Below are 18,023 nucleotides of genomic sequence, written 5' to 3'. Positions count from 1 at the left end.
TATGGCACTTATTATGTGCAGACTGCAGACTCATTCTATTCAAGCAATGAAAAGTGGAGGCTGTTCATTTAAAATAGCTGTCGTGGTGCATTATTAACTGGACAAAGACATTGAAAGTTTGTATTTCAGATCTCTGTTCCATTATGTCAAAATCAATGACATTAGCACACACCCTTATTGATATTCTTAACCCCTTACAATTCTGGGTCATTTTGGTGAAATTGCTTTTGTTCTGACATCTCCAAATTAGAATGATAACCATTATTGGGGTCTTTGTAATGGTAACACCCACTAGTTTTACCAATAGGTGTCAGAATCACTAAGTATGTGTGGGAAGCATCTATACACTTTTGAACACACATAAAAAATTATATTTTTCTTGTTTTTTTGCTAAAATGAAGGTGTACAAAGCTGCAGTAGGTAGCTTGGGATAAAAAATACACTATATCTCAACTGAAAATATTATTGAAGCTCTCGCATTTCAAAATTGAGGACAATATCTGTAAATGAGATTTTTACACTCATTTTACTATTAGTAAATCCGGACGTTTTATGGGACTTTTGATGTATCCAAATGTATCCACACACTCCAAATGGAGACATTTGGAGAACGTTTCGAAAAAAAGCAATACCTTTTGAATGCTTCAACCCACAGACATCAATGAGGGCTCTACTGAAAGCTTACACTCAGAGGAGTCTTTATCTGCACACCGAGCTGCTCTATTACTTATGTTTTGAAATGGCTATACAAATGTACATAATATAAAATGTATATTTGTATATAATATATATAGTCAAAACAAGTGGTATGGGTCAAAATAAATATATTTACAAAGTTCACACACACATCAAAATGTAAACACACACACACACACACACACACACACACACACACACACACACACTGCAAACTGAAAACGCACTGTACATGATTATGACTTCTCTTCTGTGCCAGTCATTATAGCATGTGCCAGTCTCTTTGTAGCTGGAAGCACAGGGGTATATAGCAGGTTAAACATTTCACTGGAGTTTTGGCATGTCACTTCCTGCACTTCAATCTGCCTTGTGTCTTGTCACTGCCCGGGTTGATGTACACAAAACGATGATGCTTCTCCCTGGTTACTTCTTCCTGTTGTGTGCTGATGGCTCCTGCCTCTGCCAGATCCAAGACAAGAGATTCTCTAAAGGCCTTTTGGTGCATAGGTATTTTACCCTTTGATTTACAGTGTCCTTTATAGAGAATGAAGACATTCACAATGGCAATGTCCACAAAATGGTAAAAAAAAAAATAAAAAAATGTCTTGCATGGCACAAGACATTTTTTGCTTTGTTTTGTGCAAAAACTTGTATTAAGTGATCAGCGCATCTGATCAGCGTCACCCATGTAACGTCACCCAATGCATTGGAAACAAAGTACAAAATTGAGAGAAGTGAAGTAATATATCATATACATATTGAAGGCTATGCTCATCACATATACATATATCAAAATATTGAATGCATATTAGTTTGAATAAAGCTTAGATGCATTATATAATTCATATATCATATCAAAACATAATAATTCATATATCCTTTGAATATTGTCATGTAAGCACCATTTTTATACTGAATTCATATATTCTTTGAATGCTGTATCCTTTTGAAGGTTGTTTAACAAGCACTAACTATTCACTCATTATAACAGTCTCTCTTTAAAGGCAACATTGTGTGATATGAATTATGGGAAACTGTTGGGGTTGTGTAGACTGTCCTTTACAGAGATAAGGCTGCCGGAGTAGACTCAAGGCAGACAGAGCCTGCTGCACATTCGAGGGATAGATCATATGACCCCAAGTGCTGTATTAGATTGTAACTGTCAGGGAAATAAACTTTTGAGATTTGAATTGACCAAATCCAGTCGTCATTTTGATAGAACACGCCCAACAATATCCATAATCATCACACAAAAACAGTAAACAACGCACCATGATGCAGGAATTACACAGACTGGAGCTGCGTCTCTACACTGTACTCCACCTGTGTACAGTAAAACATGCCAAACTGTACATCGTCTTCAGTTCAGCTGTTCATTGGCTGTTAGCGTGAAGGATCAGTAATGAATAATGTGTAGTAATTGGTTGATTCTACAACGGTGAGAGCGAGTGTAAACATTCTACGATATTTGATTGTCAAATTAGGTGTCAATCAGAAGATAACATTTGGGTTTATCACTGAGCAGCACATTTATCTCTGTCTGAACTATATTCTGCCAAATATCAACAATAAGCAAAGTCTGATCCGTAACTCTCCAGAGGAACGTGCCAGAGCGCGCCTCACCCATGTGCACAGATGAGATGCTAATGTGTGCACATCTAATATTTTAATTTATTTGTAAACTGCAGAATAAAAAAATATTTTTCAAATGATAGACAAATGATGTCTAATCCATACAGCTAAACGCAAACGTGCCAGAGCGCTGCGTTCAAATGCGCACTATGTGTACAGAAGTAATGCTAAGGATTACACATGATATATTTGACCTATAATTATGTCAATAGCAGAATAAACCACGTTTACCGATCAAGAACAGCATCCAACCCATTAAAAAATAAAGTCTTCTACTCCTGAGTCCACTGTGTGATCTTCACTCTTTGCCACGAACTGTTGTCTGGGGCTTCAGTAACTCACAGCCCACACCTTACTGGCCAATCACGTGTTTAGCTTTGAGATGCAAAACCGGCGCTGTCTGAAGTTTATTATGTCTGAAATCACCAAAAGAAATGCAAAAAAGATGATGGAGCAGATTTCACATTTGGAATACTTTCGACATTTATTTTGTGGACATAATTTCTTCCCTGGATTATATTCTCTGGCCCTGTACGGAACGAATGAGACCAACTTTCTGGGAATATGTTGATGTGGCATCAATATATGATGCAAAGGTAAGTGAAGTTCAAATCCAATTTTTTTGCTTTTCTGTAAAAACTGCTTCCCTGTAGCACTGTGGTGATTGCAGGTGAAAATGGTTTGCATATTCGGAAAGACGAGCGCTGTAGCTTTGATGTGTAGATTTTTTGTGTGGGTGACGCAGAGGTATATCTACATTGCTGTCATGTTGTAAAGTAGGGGGAACGGCCCGTGACTGGGCCCTGAGCTCTATAACAGTTTAAAAGAGCCAGCAATAAGCTATTATCAATCACATCTCTGACACACTCACTCAGCATCTTTATTTCATTTACACAACCATATTTAGCTTCAGGTTCAACTTTATTGTCCCAGAAGGGATCTATGTCTTGGACTTGGTCGCATTACACACAACACTCACACACAACATCAGAACAACAGTTAGCTGCTCTGCACAGTTACGACACATTGTTGCTACATTATAACATTACTGCATGACTTGCAGTCCGACTTCTTCAGGACTGTATTCCAGGTGTGTACCCCAGTTTATAGTGCCCATGGGACTATAAACTGGGACGAGGGGGCTTTTTTACTCTCACACACCTGGGATATTGTCCTCAAGAAGTGGGACTGCAGATGGCGCTGTGGTTGGACATGTCACAGCAACATTACATGACCACTCTGAGGAAGGCCGCTAGTAAGCAGTCGGAACTGTCAGGTATGGAAACAAACTAAACCTTGGTCTGAAAAAATAATCTTAAAATAAATTAGTGGAAGACCAGATGAGCCCCATTGGACTATTGTTGCATGACCCCAACAGAGTGTGCACAGATAAAGTGATAAACACCTGCCCAGCAAGAGTAAATACCACTATAATCAAAACAATCTTAAAATGCATACACACCATTAAAAGGAGATCCAATCATATAACTACTCGTCCAAAATTCTCTGAACCTTTCCACAGGTTTTATTAATTAAACAAAGATGTAATTTACCAACACAGCCAAGGAAATCACATTGCATTTCCTCGTAAGTTGCCCCAACTCTCAGGTTGAATGCCCCATGAACTGCTTCCTTCTACTACCCCTGCCTCATTTCTCCACAATTCTTCTGCCAGACACCTGCACTCCAAAATGCTTCAAGGCTGACAGAGATGGACAAGAGTGCAATTCTAGCTTAGCGAAAGGAGAATGAGGCAGAACAAACGCCTGACCAGTCAATCAGGTAAAGAGACAGAGCATCAATAAGGAACAGGGCTATGGCTTCAAGTGTAGATATGAAAAAGAAATAGTCTATAGTGTTGCCTTCATACAAAAATATCAAATTTGATTCCAATACTAAGGAATAGACTTGAGACTCAATGCCAATGCTGATACCGTGATGATAATAATAATGGTAATTTAAAAAAAAACACTATTTTTTAGACAATAGAATGGGATTTTCTTTTAAATGATCCTGTGATCTTATATTTGTGTCATCCCTCTGTCGACCAGGTAGGTTCCATAGTGGTCCATGGGTGTATACTAGCCTTTGTGGTCTCATACTTGTTCAGTACAGCTCAAGATCATTCTAAAGCTATTCAGGAAAGATGCATTTCAGTTCTGTCCTGTGTGTTTTGATACTAGATTTAATATTGATTAGTATCAGATTTTTGATACTTATTGCATCCTATGAGTGAAAAAGTTGATGCCTTAAAGAAATACTGGTGATATAGTAAGAATTAAGTATGAGCTTTTGACCCCTAACCTCTGGCATCTTACAAATTTCAGTGTTATAACAATTAGACAATACTAAACTTTCAAACTTGATTTCAATACTAACGAAAACGCTTAATAATAGACATTTAGAAACCACGATGAAAAAATAGTGCTGTCTCTTTTATCTAATGTCATCTTGTGTCGATTGTGTATATATAATAAAATGGAAAAAATGAAAATAAATCATAATTTCACCATGTACTTCAAGGTCAAGACCATTCTACAGCTATTCAGGAAAAACCCAAATCTTTATCGGTGTCAATGCTTGAGCAGATACTAGGCTTAGGATCAACTAGTACAAATGTTGACACATTTGAATGTCTGTCTAAGGCACATGTGTCAAACTCAAGGCCCATGGGCTAAATGTGGCCCTCCACATTGTTTTATGTGGCCCACAACAGGGTAAATTAAAATGTCATGTTATCTGGAGATAAGCAGTTACACAGCCATATTTTTACATCTAAGCAAAAACATATACAGTATTTGTAACTTGAATATGTAATAAATAAAGAGAAGGTTAATTAACAACTTAAAAAGTTATTAGATTTATTTTACATCTGGCCCTTTGAGAGCAGCTATTTAGCTGATGTGGCCCTCAGTGAAAATGTGTTTGACCCCTGAATTAGTATTTCACTATTGATTTTTTTGTCAATCCAAAAGAGTTTAAGCTAGACCTATTAAATGGGAATCAATAGTATAGTCCACACTGACTATGGTAAATAGATAATGGTCACATTTTATATGCAGTTGTCCCTCGCTATATCGCAGTTCACCTTTTGCAAATTTTTTGTGCAATTTTACATGCTTTTTTTACAGTGTATGATTGTGCATCGTGTTCTGCATCCTGATTGGCTAAGGGACTGTAGACCATTGTCCATCAGTCTCCTCTGTGCCGTGTCTCCTGCCCAGTACAGAATGTGTTCAGACAAATTTACATAAATGTTCAACACTACACTAAGAGATAAATGTGAGAAAATGTTAATGCTTGTCTGAGAAAAGTGTATAAAGTGTGTGGTGAGGGGTTTTACAGTCTTAAAACATATATAATAATTGTAAAAACATAAAGCTACTTCGCGGATTTCACCTATTGCGGGTTATTTTTAGAAAGTAACCCCTGCGATAAACCAGGGACCACTGTAGTGCTTTTCAACCTTCAAGTCACTGAAAGCACTTTACATCAATTAACCACTCGTCCATTCACACACATTCATACACCATCATACACACACACCGCTGTATGAAAAGCTTGAAAACATCTAGAGCCCACAATGAAAAGATAACTATAGACTTGATCAGTCTATAATCACTGGCAAAGACAATGCAGGGCTTACAATTTGAGTCTGAGTAAAGAAATAAACATGAGTTATCCAAACATTTTCTACCATTGGCCCTACAACACTCCAAAGTCCAAAATAGTTTCCTAAATAATCACCACCTCCCAAAGGCTGAGCAGATTAAATCGTGACCACTCTTACTAATGGATGCACACTTGAAACAAAACAACAGAATGGATTTACTATGAAAGCAGTTTTTCTTCAGACAAGCATGTTCTCAGACATCTGAAGTCTTGTTTAAAGTTGGGAATTCGACTCAATTTGAGCTCTGTGTGCAGCCACATCTGGGTCACTGAGGAGTTACATCTGTATCTTCCTCTTTTATCCCAGCTCAACATGTGTGCCTGCCCTCACCCTGTGCATATAAATGACAGTGTACAGCCTCCATTAATCTCAAGGTTATTACGATCATCTGCTGACACCCACAGAACACTCCATATTGATTATTTCTCTTCCTGGGCTGATGAAAAACATACAGAGATAAATGAAGTAGTCCGCAATGGCACACACATCATGTTGAATGAGGGTGCGCTCAAAGGCAAATGGCATGTGATTTACCAGGATTTGTCTAAAATATTCATAGAAAGGCCTATAATTCAATAGAAAAACAATTGTTCCCATGGAGAGAAGAAAGACTGTAATATATCAATTTGTTGGGTGTCAAATAACCTCAGTCTTAAGTTGGTTTTATCATAATTGCCAGAGCACAGGACTTTCTCTGTGGTTGGCCCTAAGCTCTGTATACATATTTTGTTACATGTACTTTCCAGCACTCCACGTTGCACAAGTTGTTGATGAAGTGAAGTTAACAATTACATAATATGCATACAATTCAAAGCTGAACAATTTGCTGGTTCAAGATTAGCTATTATTATGTTAAACGATCTCCTGGTGTTTAATTGCCCAGTACATTTGCAGAAGATTAGGAAGATTAAGGTTTAAAAGAAAGAATCTATATTATATCTAAGTGCAGATGAGTTCACTTTTCAATGTCAAATCTAATGGGCTCCATCTACTAACCCTTGCCAAGTTATACCTTATAGGCAAATATTTTTCTTGTAAATAAGTCATTACGTGGTGCCCAAAAGGACTGAGTGCTCATGGAATTAATAATAATAATTATGTAATACAAGGCCACATGATTGTATAGCTGCACCAGAACTGAAAGGGGAAAAAGGGCTTTTGGCTGTTTTGCTTCACAGAAATAAAATATATTTCAAGAACAAGCAAAACTGGATACTTTAGGGCCACAAATGCAATTTACTAATCTGGTAACAAACTTTTATACTCACACTGCGCAGGTTTTTAATGTTTTAAATTGACTTAAACCCTTTTTTGTTTTGTTTGTATTTTTCAGTATTTTGAATGGGGTGCCCATGAAAAGGAGAGTCAAAGTGCTCGCTTTGGGCTCTCCCTGTATAAATTAAGATAAACAGAAATAAGGTGATTTGGCTGAGCACAGAGTTGCATATTTCAAGGCCAGATTGTTATACATTTTCATTGGGTTGCGGTTTACTCAGCTTTTGAAAATCTAATTAATAGTAACCAGAAAAATACATAAAACCCAAATAAACAATAAAAAGTGAGCTGACAGAGAGCACATTTTCACACAGTTGTTCAAGTGCATTGCCCAAGGACACAACCACAGTATCCACAGTTCATTGCATTTGATCCTATAATCTTTCCAGGGCGACAGTAGAGTGTTGGTTTGTTCACTGATCTGAAGGTTGGTAGTTTGAATACCGCTCTTGACATAAACATCATTGGTAGAGCAGTTAGATCCAATGACCCACAGGTTGGCAGTGCGATTCCAGCTCTGTTTGCTGTCGCCGTGTCCTTGGGCAAGACACTTAACCCACCTTAGCCCCGGTGTCTACATACAGCGGTGTATTAATATGTGTGTGAATGGGTGACACATCGCAAACTTTGAACAATGTGTTTGACTTGTAAATACTGACACTGCACATGTAGTCGGTGGCTCAACTGTGGTGGTGCTTTTGTTGTGAATGGAAACATTAGCTTGGCAGATGGCACTATGGCTGAGGTGTATCCCGCTGTTGTCATGGTCTGGACTAACGACATGGGGGGAAACTAAGCTAACATCAACAAACACAGCTCCATCAAGTTAGCAGTGTTGGGAAGAATACTTTGAAAATGTACAAGTTTGGTTACAGAACATTAAATTGCTGGGGTTTCAGATGACATCACAACATTCTATAGGCCCATTTAGCCTCCTAAGATCCGAGCTCTTGCATGACATGCTTTATTCATTTCTCTTTGTTATTTGGGCTGATTGGGACCTGATGAGTACAAAAACTAAGAATTATCTTATGTACAATTATCTTATGTAGTTTCTGAGAAAAATGATGTCCACATATGAGGACATTTGTTCTATGTTTTAATAATTTTGATAGAACATTTGAATAATGATTTGCAAAAACTATTTATTAAATCCCTGAACATAGCAACATTTGTCCTGAGTGTAAAAACAAAATGAGAAACAGCAATTGTGTCTCTTGGAACAATGTGGATCATTTGAAGTGCCGCTGACAGCTGCAGACATATGCCTTTAACAAAAAAAAGTACAAAAAAATATTCTGAACATTCTAAACTCTTAACAATATTATAGATTGAACATTTTTGAGTTGTTGCTGTTCTTGTATGCTGTGTATATATATATATATATATATATATATATATATATATATATATATATATATATATATATATATATATATATATATATATACACGCACACACACACCCCCACACACCCCCACCCCCACACGTAGCAAAGCATAGGCTCATTGTACTAATACGTTTCCAAATGCATTCATTAAATTAATAATTAATTTATTAAATTTCATTCAGTTAAATAAACACAACAGAAAACATTGAACAAGGTTTACGGCTGTGAGGTTTACCTATTTTAATATAATTTGGTCATGTTTGGGGGGCCGGATTAATAAGGGCCATAGTTTGCCCATGTCTGTCCTAGGAGGATAATTTAATACAGATAGAGCTGCTAAAATTACTTTTATTAATCTGTAGATTTTTGTTGTAATACAGTGAGTTTTTGAGTCTAGTCCCTGATAGAAATGATCAGTTAATTAGTTAACATTAGTTTATTTTCCTCTAACGTGTTTCAAAGGTAAGTACAATGTAATTCATAGGAAAAAATAGTCTCTTGCCCCCCATCTGTGAGTATGTGATCATCACATTCTGAAAACCACCAATAAAAATGTATGTTGTAATGTTACATTGTCCAAAATGCTGTATTCTGAAGACTTAGAGTAGTTTTGCATTATATTATAGTCAAAAACATGAACAGCATTATGTTTATTGCACTGTTTGTTATGCATTTATTTAGTTCAAGGACAAGCAAAATTGAATACTTTTGTGCCACCATCCCAATTTAATAATCTGGTAACAAACTTATTTACACACACCTGCACCTGTTTTTAATGTTTTATAGACCTATTTGTTTATATTGCATTATGAACAGGGCAACCATGGAAAGAAGAGTCTAAGTGCTCTCATTGAGTCTCACTGTGTAAATAAATAATACATAAATATAATAATGCATTGATTTCTATTAGAACAGGAAAAAATGCACATGAAACTGTATTGTTATCAATTTTTCTCAATCTCTATACATATTTGGTACATATATTTAGTTACTTCCCAACATTCAGGTTAGACAAGTTGTTGAGGTAAATACAATATAAAAGTGTATAATATACAATTACGTAATAGGCATAACAGTCACAGTTGAACAATTTGCCACTTCAAGATTAGCTATTATCATGCTAAATGATCTCCCAGTGTTTAATTGGGCAGTATATTTGAGGAAGATTAAAGCTTTGAAAGAAAAAAATCTATGAACCGTTTGAAAAGAAATCTATGGAGTATTGGCTGAATACATTTATGGTACGCACTTGAGAGGAGTAACTCAGATGAGATTGAATTCTACAATATTGACCAGAGCACTTGATTATATAACTCTATTACATCTTAGCTGGCACAGGCATGCTGAGTAAAACCATCATTAACCCATGTTTCTGTTTGTACTGTGTTTTCTGGGACTGGATTCAAATCTCAATTAAAGAACCTTCCTGATAGACAGACCACCACCTTCTTGTGTCCACGGAGATGTGAATTCTTGCCTGTTCCACAGTACATATGACTTCAAATCTACATGAACAAGTGACGTTATCAAGCCAAGTAACAGGTCAGTGCTGTGAAGAAGTGAAAAAACAAGTGTATATAAAACTATGCATGTTTAATGTCATACTGTGAAACATTTCAGCTGATAAACACATTGAAAGGTATGAATGATTCTGATAATACAATGCAGTCATATGTATTTGTTGGGCTGATTTTAAATACACAAGAAAATTAAGAAAGTTAGGTGCCTGCATGAACTTTAAGTGATTTGGTTTAAACATTTTTTCTGATGGCTATTTTACATTGACAGCCCAGTCTGCATAATCTGTGCACATCACATCTGCTCAGCTAATGATAGCACTGAAGCAGCTAATCTAATAGGACTAATCTGAATATCAAATGAGAACTAAAATGTAAGAGCCTTTGGAAGAAATAAACATGTTTGTGTAATGTGATAAAAGAATGCCACCAATCTTTTTAATCTGTTAGTTTTAAGGATTGTGCAATGTATAATAGTTTTTACCTTAAATACATTAAACACAAATCGTGACAGGAGGAGTATCTGGCATAACAAATAGGGTATGGAAATAGCTTGTTAGTGATTAACCAGTATGTCACTCACAGAAAATGTGAGTGGAGCATAAATTAAAGAAAAACAGCTCAAATTTACACTTCTGTACTGTCAAGATAAACTCCTTGCCTCCTAATCATACCTTTCCCCACCCCCCATATAATATTATTTTGTAGAAATGCATATTCAAAACAGGATAATAGTCTGGTGATGATGTTTTATACAACTGAGCATTTTATGGACTTTCTGTAATGTAGAACTGTAGTCAAAAAAGACTCTATGTTCTGACCCATAGTGCATTCTCAGGATGGGAGTTTACTTAAAACCACTATTCCCGGGATAACTCACTCCAGTTACCATTACTTTGTTTCTTCCAGTAAAATAATGCTACAAATTAGTAAACAAATAAAAGAATATTGTCCACTGAGATGCCATCAAGCAATTAATTTACTCAACAACAAGACCCTAAGTTGTAATTATTATGAATTTGTTGTAATCAAAGCCAGTCTCACAAGTCATACACCTATACGTGTTCAGAAATATCAAACTAAAATATGAAATAAAATAGTGAGAGCCTGAAGTTATAACAGGTGTATGTTCAGTCTCCTGAATCCTGAAACAAAATGGTGTCTTCTCACTCCACTGAGCAGCTCCACTTCTCACCAACTTCAGACTTAGAGGTGACTTTTCTGTGTCAAACTGAACCAACAAAAACATCCACTTGATCAACATGACCTTTGACCTCTACAATGCTCAGTCTTAACATTTGTGTGGGAGTTTTTTTCCGACTGTGTGCATTTTCAAAACATTTCAAACATTATGGGTCAGGTTATAGGTCTCTGGTGTTTGTTTTGATGGTGTTTCTTTCCTTGAGGCTTTTTCTTCTGTAAGTCGCTGGCAAATGATCTGCATCCGAGTGTAATATGCCAGAATAATATGCAATAATAATATTAACTGACTTAGATAACAACATTCTAAACTGGATATAGTTTAATCCTTTAATGACTGAGCACATAGATCAGTATAGCTCACCTAGACTTTTATTCTTTTTAGCCATAAAAATCATGTTAAAGAAAGTATCAGAATGTATTGCATTTTTCCACACAAATACCTCTATTTTACATATCCATCCATATTTTTCCTTTGATGCACTGAATAACTGATTGGGAAAATCCCCGCGACACCTGCGCTCTGATTGGTCATCTTCGAGGGACAGCATAAGTGCATTTCCGTAATGACAGTAATATATTTAAAGAGCTCCATGTCTCTGCTTAGAGACGCTGTTTAAATTTACATGAAGCACAATTGGTTGCGGAGTTACGGTAATGGAAAGTCCACAACCGTGAGCCTATCGGCGACAACATCATCTGACACTACAGGGTTAAGCAGGCTGGCAAGAGTTTTAGAGAATTTACCTTTTAACTGTCAAAAGGGGACACACTATGGCTGATTACTATAGCGGACACACTATGGTTCTGCAATATGATCACTCAAATCTAACCATGATCTTATATTGGTGATATTGTCATGCCGATTCAGTAATTCTCCATTTTATGTAAGCACCAACTCATCCACTCCTTGGTCAAACAGGGCAAAAAACTAAGTGTGAACACACCCTTAAATGACTAATCGCTGTGGCTGTGGTTTTTGACCTTTTAGCATTACTTGAAGGTAACGACTGAAAAGCTGCTTCGGCTTGTCTTACAAAACACATTATTTCCTCTCGATTGTTTATAAGTATTAGAGAGGAATAGAATTATTACAAAGAGCCCAAGGTAATTTGTTTTAAACCGTAAGCGGAAATTATTCTGCAAGGCTAAATGTTATTCAGGGATAGGAACTAAAGCGAAAAATACAACAGCCATAATTGACAATCTAAACGTGGACTTCTTCCATTAGCGCTTCGTTGTTTCTTTGTTATTCAGAAAGCGTACATTTCCCAAGAGAAGTCGCTTTCTTAGGATAATTTATGTTAACAGTTCTACACAAAGCAAGACGTGCCTTATATGGGGCAAAATGTGAAAATGGTGCCTCAAAACAAACATGATAATTCCTCACCAGGGAATGATTGCTTTCAAAGAACACAAGTCACCCACTGTGCAGAGATTAAAAGAGCCAGGCATAATAAATTACATTAAATATGTGGGCCAATGAATGCAAATGTAGTCTCACAGGATAAAAAGAGCATACATTTCTCGCTGGTCCTGCAGTTGTTCTACGTATGGGGTAAAAGTGTTGTGCCAGCTGAAATCGCTCATATTTTATGTAATATTGAATGCATGTTAACCATTCTCTGGGCGGTTACTCTCAGGATGTATGGTGTAGTAAACATTGTGTCCAATTAATGTAGCTCTACATCTTGATTCCTAGAGGGCCTCATTATTTGTACACATTGAGACTCAGCACATTTTTTATAATGGTATAGAGTAAAAATGATAAACAGTGCTCCAACTAGTGTCTTTTTTCATTTGATCTCACAGTAAAGCCTTGATTACGTCCCTTGATTAAATAATTACTTTTGAGACTATAAGGTGTTTAGAATTACAAAAAAAAAAAAAAGAATAAAAATTACTTCAGTATTTGTCTTGATCTCCAGATGGATGACTGTTGACAGGCCTGTCTATATCGACCTTTTGTTCAATATATGTCAAATTGAACAATACTTTTTGGGGGTCAATATTTATTGTATTTTTTTGTACTACTCGGAACTTTTTCTGTACTAAAATTAGACTGATTGAGCTGTAGAAGGTGGAATTATGAACTTCTATGACTCATTATAGATACAAATTAATGTGTTAAGTGTTAAGTGTTGCATTCAAGTGTTGCATTCAGCTATTTATTTTTTACAGCTCAGATTTTTTTTAATAATACTGTACATTTAGAATACCTTTTGGGGGATAATTCTGCTTCATGGTTTAGTTTCAGTATTATCATTTATTGTCTCTTTACTTCAGCAATGTCGCACTTCAAAATTTGTTATCTTGACAGGCCTGACTGTGAGCTTGTCTAAGATACAAAAATATGAACATTTGTGTTTAATTCAATTTACAATATGTTTGTTAATATGTTGATGTGATTGCTTTGATTCATGTACATTTAGTTTGCAAGTAACCTCATCCATAACATTAGGTTTGTTTTTTACATGATTATAAATTGGTGAAAATGTAAATGTTTTCTGAGGATTTTAAAAACTAGAGATGTGTGGCAGGGGAAGAAGTTGGTTGGTAGATTTGGATCAGCGTGTTGGATCTGAGATTTCACAGGTTCTTTGCCATTGGAGGATCTAGCTGTCTGCTCAAACTACAGTGACTAAGATTTACAGACTAATTCTACTGTGTGATTTGTTATTAGGATTATAATGCATATATCAACAAATGGAATAAAATTTGAGCCATGTATTCTCTACCATAGTTTCAATAGCATGGGTTCACTTGGTGCCGCCTTGGAGACACTGACTCACTCAAATATTACAAATGTTTTCTTAATGAATCAAATCAAGATCATATTTGAATTACACTTGTAAATATAAGGTCAATTTCAGCATTTCACAAAAGGATGTTTAGTAATTCTAAGTTAGTTGCGCTGTGAAACATGGCTAAAACTAGAGTAAACACAATTCAATTCATTTTATTTTTGTAACGCCCAAAATCACAACAACAGTTGTCTCGAAGGGCGTTCATGTTTTGGTTGATGGGGGAAACCAGAGTACCCGGAGGAAACCCATCCAGACACGGGGAGAAACATGAAAAACTCCACACAGAAAGGCCTGGGCGACCCAGGGATCGAATCAAACCTTCTTGCTGTGAGGCATGAGTGTTGCCACTCAGCCACCGTGCTGCCTACACACAAAAACAAACAGGAACACAAAACTACTTCTCGTTTATCGTCAAGTTTTTCTGCATTTATTTCACTTCTGTGCCTCTACACAGCATTTTAGTTTGTCTTTACACTCTCTTTGTGCTGCATGGGGTTTGGCACATGTTAGATACATTATGCGCTGAAAATATAATATTTTCAATATTTATATGCAAGTGCATTGATAAACAGGAAAGAGCTGTTGCTATCTTTTGCGACTCATATCTGCACAACATAGAAAGTTGCCATAACTGGAAATATGCCAGTCTTGAAACTGCATTTTCTCTAGTCCAATCATCTTGTTTCTTGTGTATTCACACTTTAGCTAAAGCAATCCGTACTATGTTGCCCTCTCTGGGAGCTAGTTCCCCTTGAGTGGACCTCTTCAGATCCCTTCAACGGGGCGGTGTGGTTCACTTTAGACAGTGGAGACACTAGCGACCTGTACTAATCCACTCCAAAGTGAACCAGTGGAAGCAAGGTTTATGTTGCAGGCTCACTGTTGCATATAACAAAAACAACAGTAATTGAGTGGTATGCAATGTAAAGTGTCTAGAGTGTTCAAAAAAGCACTGAATAAATCAAATGCATTATTATTATTAGAGTTTGTCCCCTATATTAACATGTAAAAATAGCTATGCTAAACCCTCTGTCTGCATTGTCCCTTATAAATGACTTATCCTCCTCTGTTTGCTCACAAATAAATAGATCTCATATTAGCCTCAAAGCAAATTATTACATCAAACAAATACTGTCCTTTTGTAGTAAAAACATTGTCCAAAACTGTCAGACTTGCAACTTATGACTTCGGGGCTCTCAATAAAACAATAAAATAAGAAGTACATTCCCAGAAGCAGTGTGAGCTCAGAGACAAAAGTGTGAAATTAATACAGTTTCACAGACAGAGCTAACGAGGCCAGAGAGGCGCCAGGGCTGGGAGGCATTCAATTAACACCTGCTATAACCCTTACACATTATGGCAGGCGAAATACACACTACTCCATGTGGCTAGACAAATGGACTCAAATATATATGGCTATGAACTAAAAATCTATAAAGCCTCCAATACATTCATTTCTATTAATATTAGGTTCTAGCATCACTTACAGTAGACCACTGGCTCATTTACTATAGAGTATTGAAAAAAAAAGTTTAAAAAAAATGTATATCCACTAATCAGTACTAAAAGAGATGAGGAATCCAGGCAGAGTAGCCACTGTCAAGTCCATGGCCAATGGGAATCCTATAAACAAACACTAGATATTCATTAGGATTGATTCTGAAAAACATAAATATGACAACATCTTCTGTTAGTTTTGTTTTTTAGTAGTTAGGTTTTTTTTCTATTGAAAAATGCTAATCTATTGTCGAAAAAAATTAAATGTGTTTGTTAGCAACGAAGCTTTGAAAACAGTATCAAGTCTTTTTCTTAGTATTGAAATCAAGTATGACACTTTTTCTATTGTGACAAGACAACAATTCCAGTTTGTCTTTATTTCTAAGGTACCTTTCTAAGTGAGAGAGTGGTAACACCAGCACACCCTTACACGTTGCTGCATCTATTATTTTCAATTTTTAATCAGACTATTTTCTGGATCCTATTGCACTTTCAAGCTGGAGCAGTTTATTGATGAGAATTTTTGGCTGGTTTCAAAGTCCGGCCGTTAGGTATTTAGGGGCTGTATTTGCTTCTGCGCTCAAGCTTTAGCTGACTCTGAAATGTCACCCTGTGCTTGGACCAGAGTTCGTACACAAGCAGTAAAAAATATTAGTATTTAGTTACCACATGACTCTTATACAATACACAATTCACTGTTCGCAACTTCAACATCAGTTTCTCCAATATTCTCTTTGTTCAGAAAGCTATTCACAAACAGCCTATTTTGAAGATAATAAATGCAAAGTAGAAAGTGTTTTTGTTGAGCACATGTTTTAGAATACAATACAGTTTTATGTGTTCAAAAACTGCATAAAGTGTTTCAAAACTAATCATTATGCTTCATTGATTCTCATGTTTTTCTTAGTGTGCAGCGAGCGGACTAAATCATGCCATGAAATATTCTAGATTGTTATAGATGTTTTTGTTTGTTTTATTTTAATATATTACGCTTCACTTTGAAAAAAAAAAAACCTGTAATTTTTCCCATGCACTACATTTAAAGGGGCATTATATAACCTTTCTTTTCTCCATAGAGTTGTTATTGCTTTTCCTAGAATGTTCCACAATATGGCATTAAGCTTGTCAGTCTAGTAACTAAACACTGTATAAAATCTCTACTGTTTTGGTTAGAAACTCAAGCTTTGTCATTGTTGCCACAAACAAAATGCATAGGGGTTGCCAAGTGAATCAGAAAACAACAGTGTTTGGAAAACACCACGGGCTCTGGCTGAAATGCAATAGTTGCACATTTCTTGGCTGCTAAAAATGTCAAGAGAACAAAAAATACACTTTGCATGAAAAATAAAATCTGGTTAAAACTGCTCAGGAGATACCTGATCAGAGTGGGGGCTCGTCCAGATTCACCACTCATGAGCAGGAACAAAAAGGAAGAAAAACTAGGGTCCATAAATGGGCAAATACTTCATTAAGTTTACCAGCAGCACTAAATTTAAATGTTTTACTATTATGTTAATGTTTTACCAACAACTTCAGATACAAGAGTCGGATACACTGATGAAAGAAGAATCTCATCCCTCTATAAATGTTTGTTTGTTCACTCTGCGCTCCATATGACCTCCATCGTTAATGGAAACCCAATTTGACACATGTCCTTGAACGCAGCAATCAACTACCTGTAGCCCTCCAGTCCATTTCCCTGTAGTGGATCTGCCTTCTCATTATTAAGCCATGAGAGCAGCTGTTCTCTAATAACACTTAATGCATCATCAGCTTGACAGTGACCTTGGCTGGCTCCCTGTGTGCTGCTCACTTTTTGGACAGGTGCATTTCAACTCTCTCATATCCACTTTCTACTCTCTCCCCCCTAAGAACTAGCAACAGGTCCAGAGCACAGCCACCTCATTACCGCTACTTCTAAACGGCAAAGATAATCCCGGCATTATCTTACCCTCCGTATGCTCCGAAGGTGAAACTCCTTTTCCTCTGAGACATGTTGTGGTAAGTGTCCCTGTAGCGTAGCTAGATAGCAAAGCAGTAGTTCAGACCACGTTCTCGCTCTCTCTTTCTCTTTGCTCTGTCTATCCACACCTCTATCTCTCCGTTTTGGTTGTCTCAGCCCTGATCAGGAGTATGTGAGGGTGCTTAATGTGTGTGAGTGTGCTTGTTCCTGGCCCTCCCTCTACTATTGTGCCTGTACTCTCCATCGCGGCTGGATTAAGAAAAAGGGGGCATCCGGACTTTCTGTTGCCAGGGTAACAAAAAACACGGCATGTTTTTTCTAAAGGCTCCTCGTCTAACTGATTTACGGAAAGATGAAGATACAAAAGATGCTC

General features: G+C 36.7%; 1 protein-coding gene across 6 annotated transcripts in view; it reads right to left on the bottom strand.

Annotated features, from left to right (window-relative positions):
• rap1gapb (RAP1 GTPase activating protein b) overlaps positions 1 to 17,802 on the bottom strand; it is a 68,441-nt gene extending 50,639 nt beyond the window's left edge. For all 6 annotated transcript variants that reach the window (XM_055222162.1, XM_055222164.1, XM_055222160.1 and 3 more), the window contains exon 1: positions 17,639 to 17,802. In XM_055222162.1, coding sequence (XP_055078137.1) covers positions 17,639 to 17,682 — 44 coding nt within the window. In that variant the 5' untranslated portion in view covers positions 17,683 to 17,802. The remainder of the gene's footprint in view (positions 1 to 17,638) is intronic.
• Positions 17,803 to 18,023: the final 221 nt, after the last annotated feature.

Source organism: Periophthalmus magnuspinnatus, chromosome 5 (assembly GCF_009829125.3).
Source record: "Periophthalmus magnuspinnatus isolate fPerMag1 chromosome 5, fPerMag1.2.pri, whole genome shotgun sequence".
Lineage (NCBI taxonomy): Eukaryota > Metazoa > Chordata > Actinopteri > Gobiiformes > Gobiidae > Periophthalmus > Periophthalmus magnuspinnatus.
The sequence above is the reverse complement of the archived record's forward strand: the minus strand, read 5'-3'. Positions and strand labels throughout refer to the sequence as shown.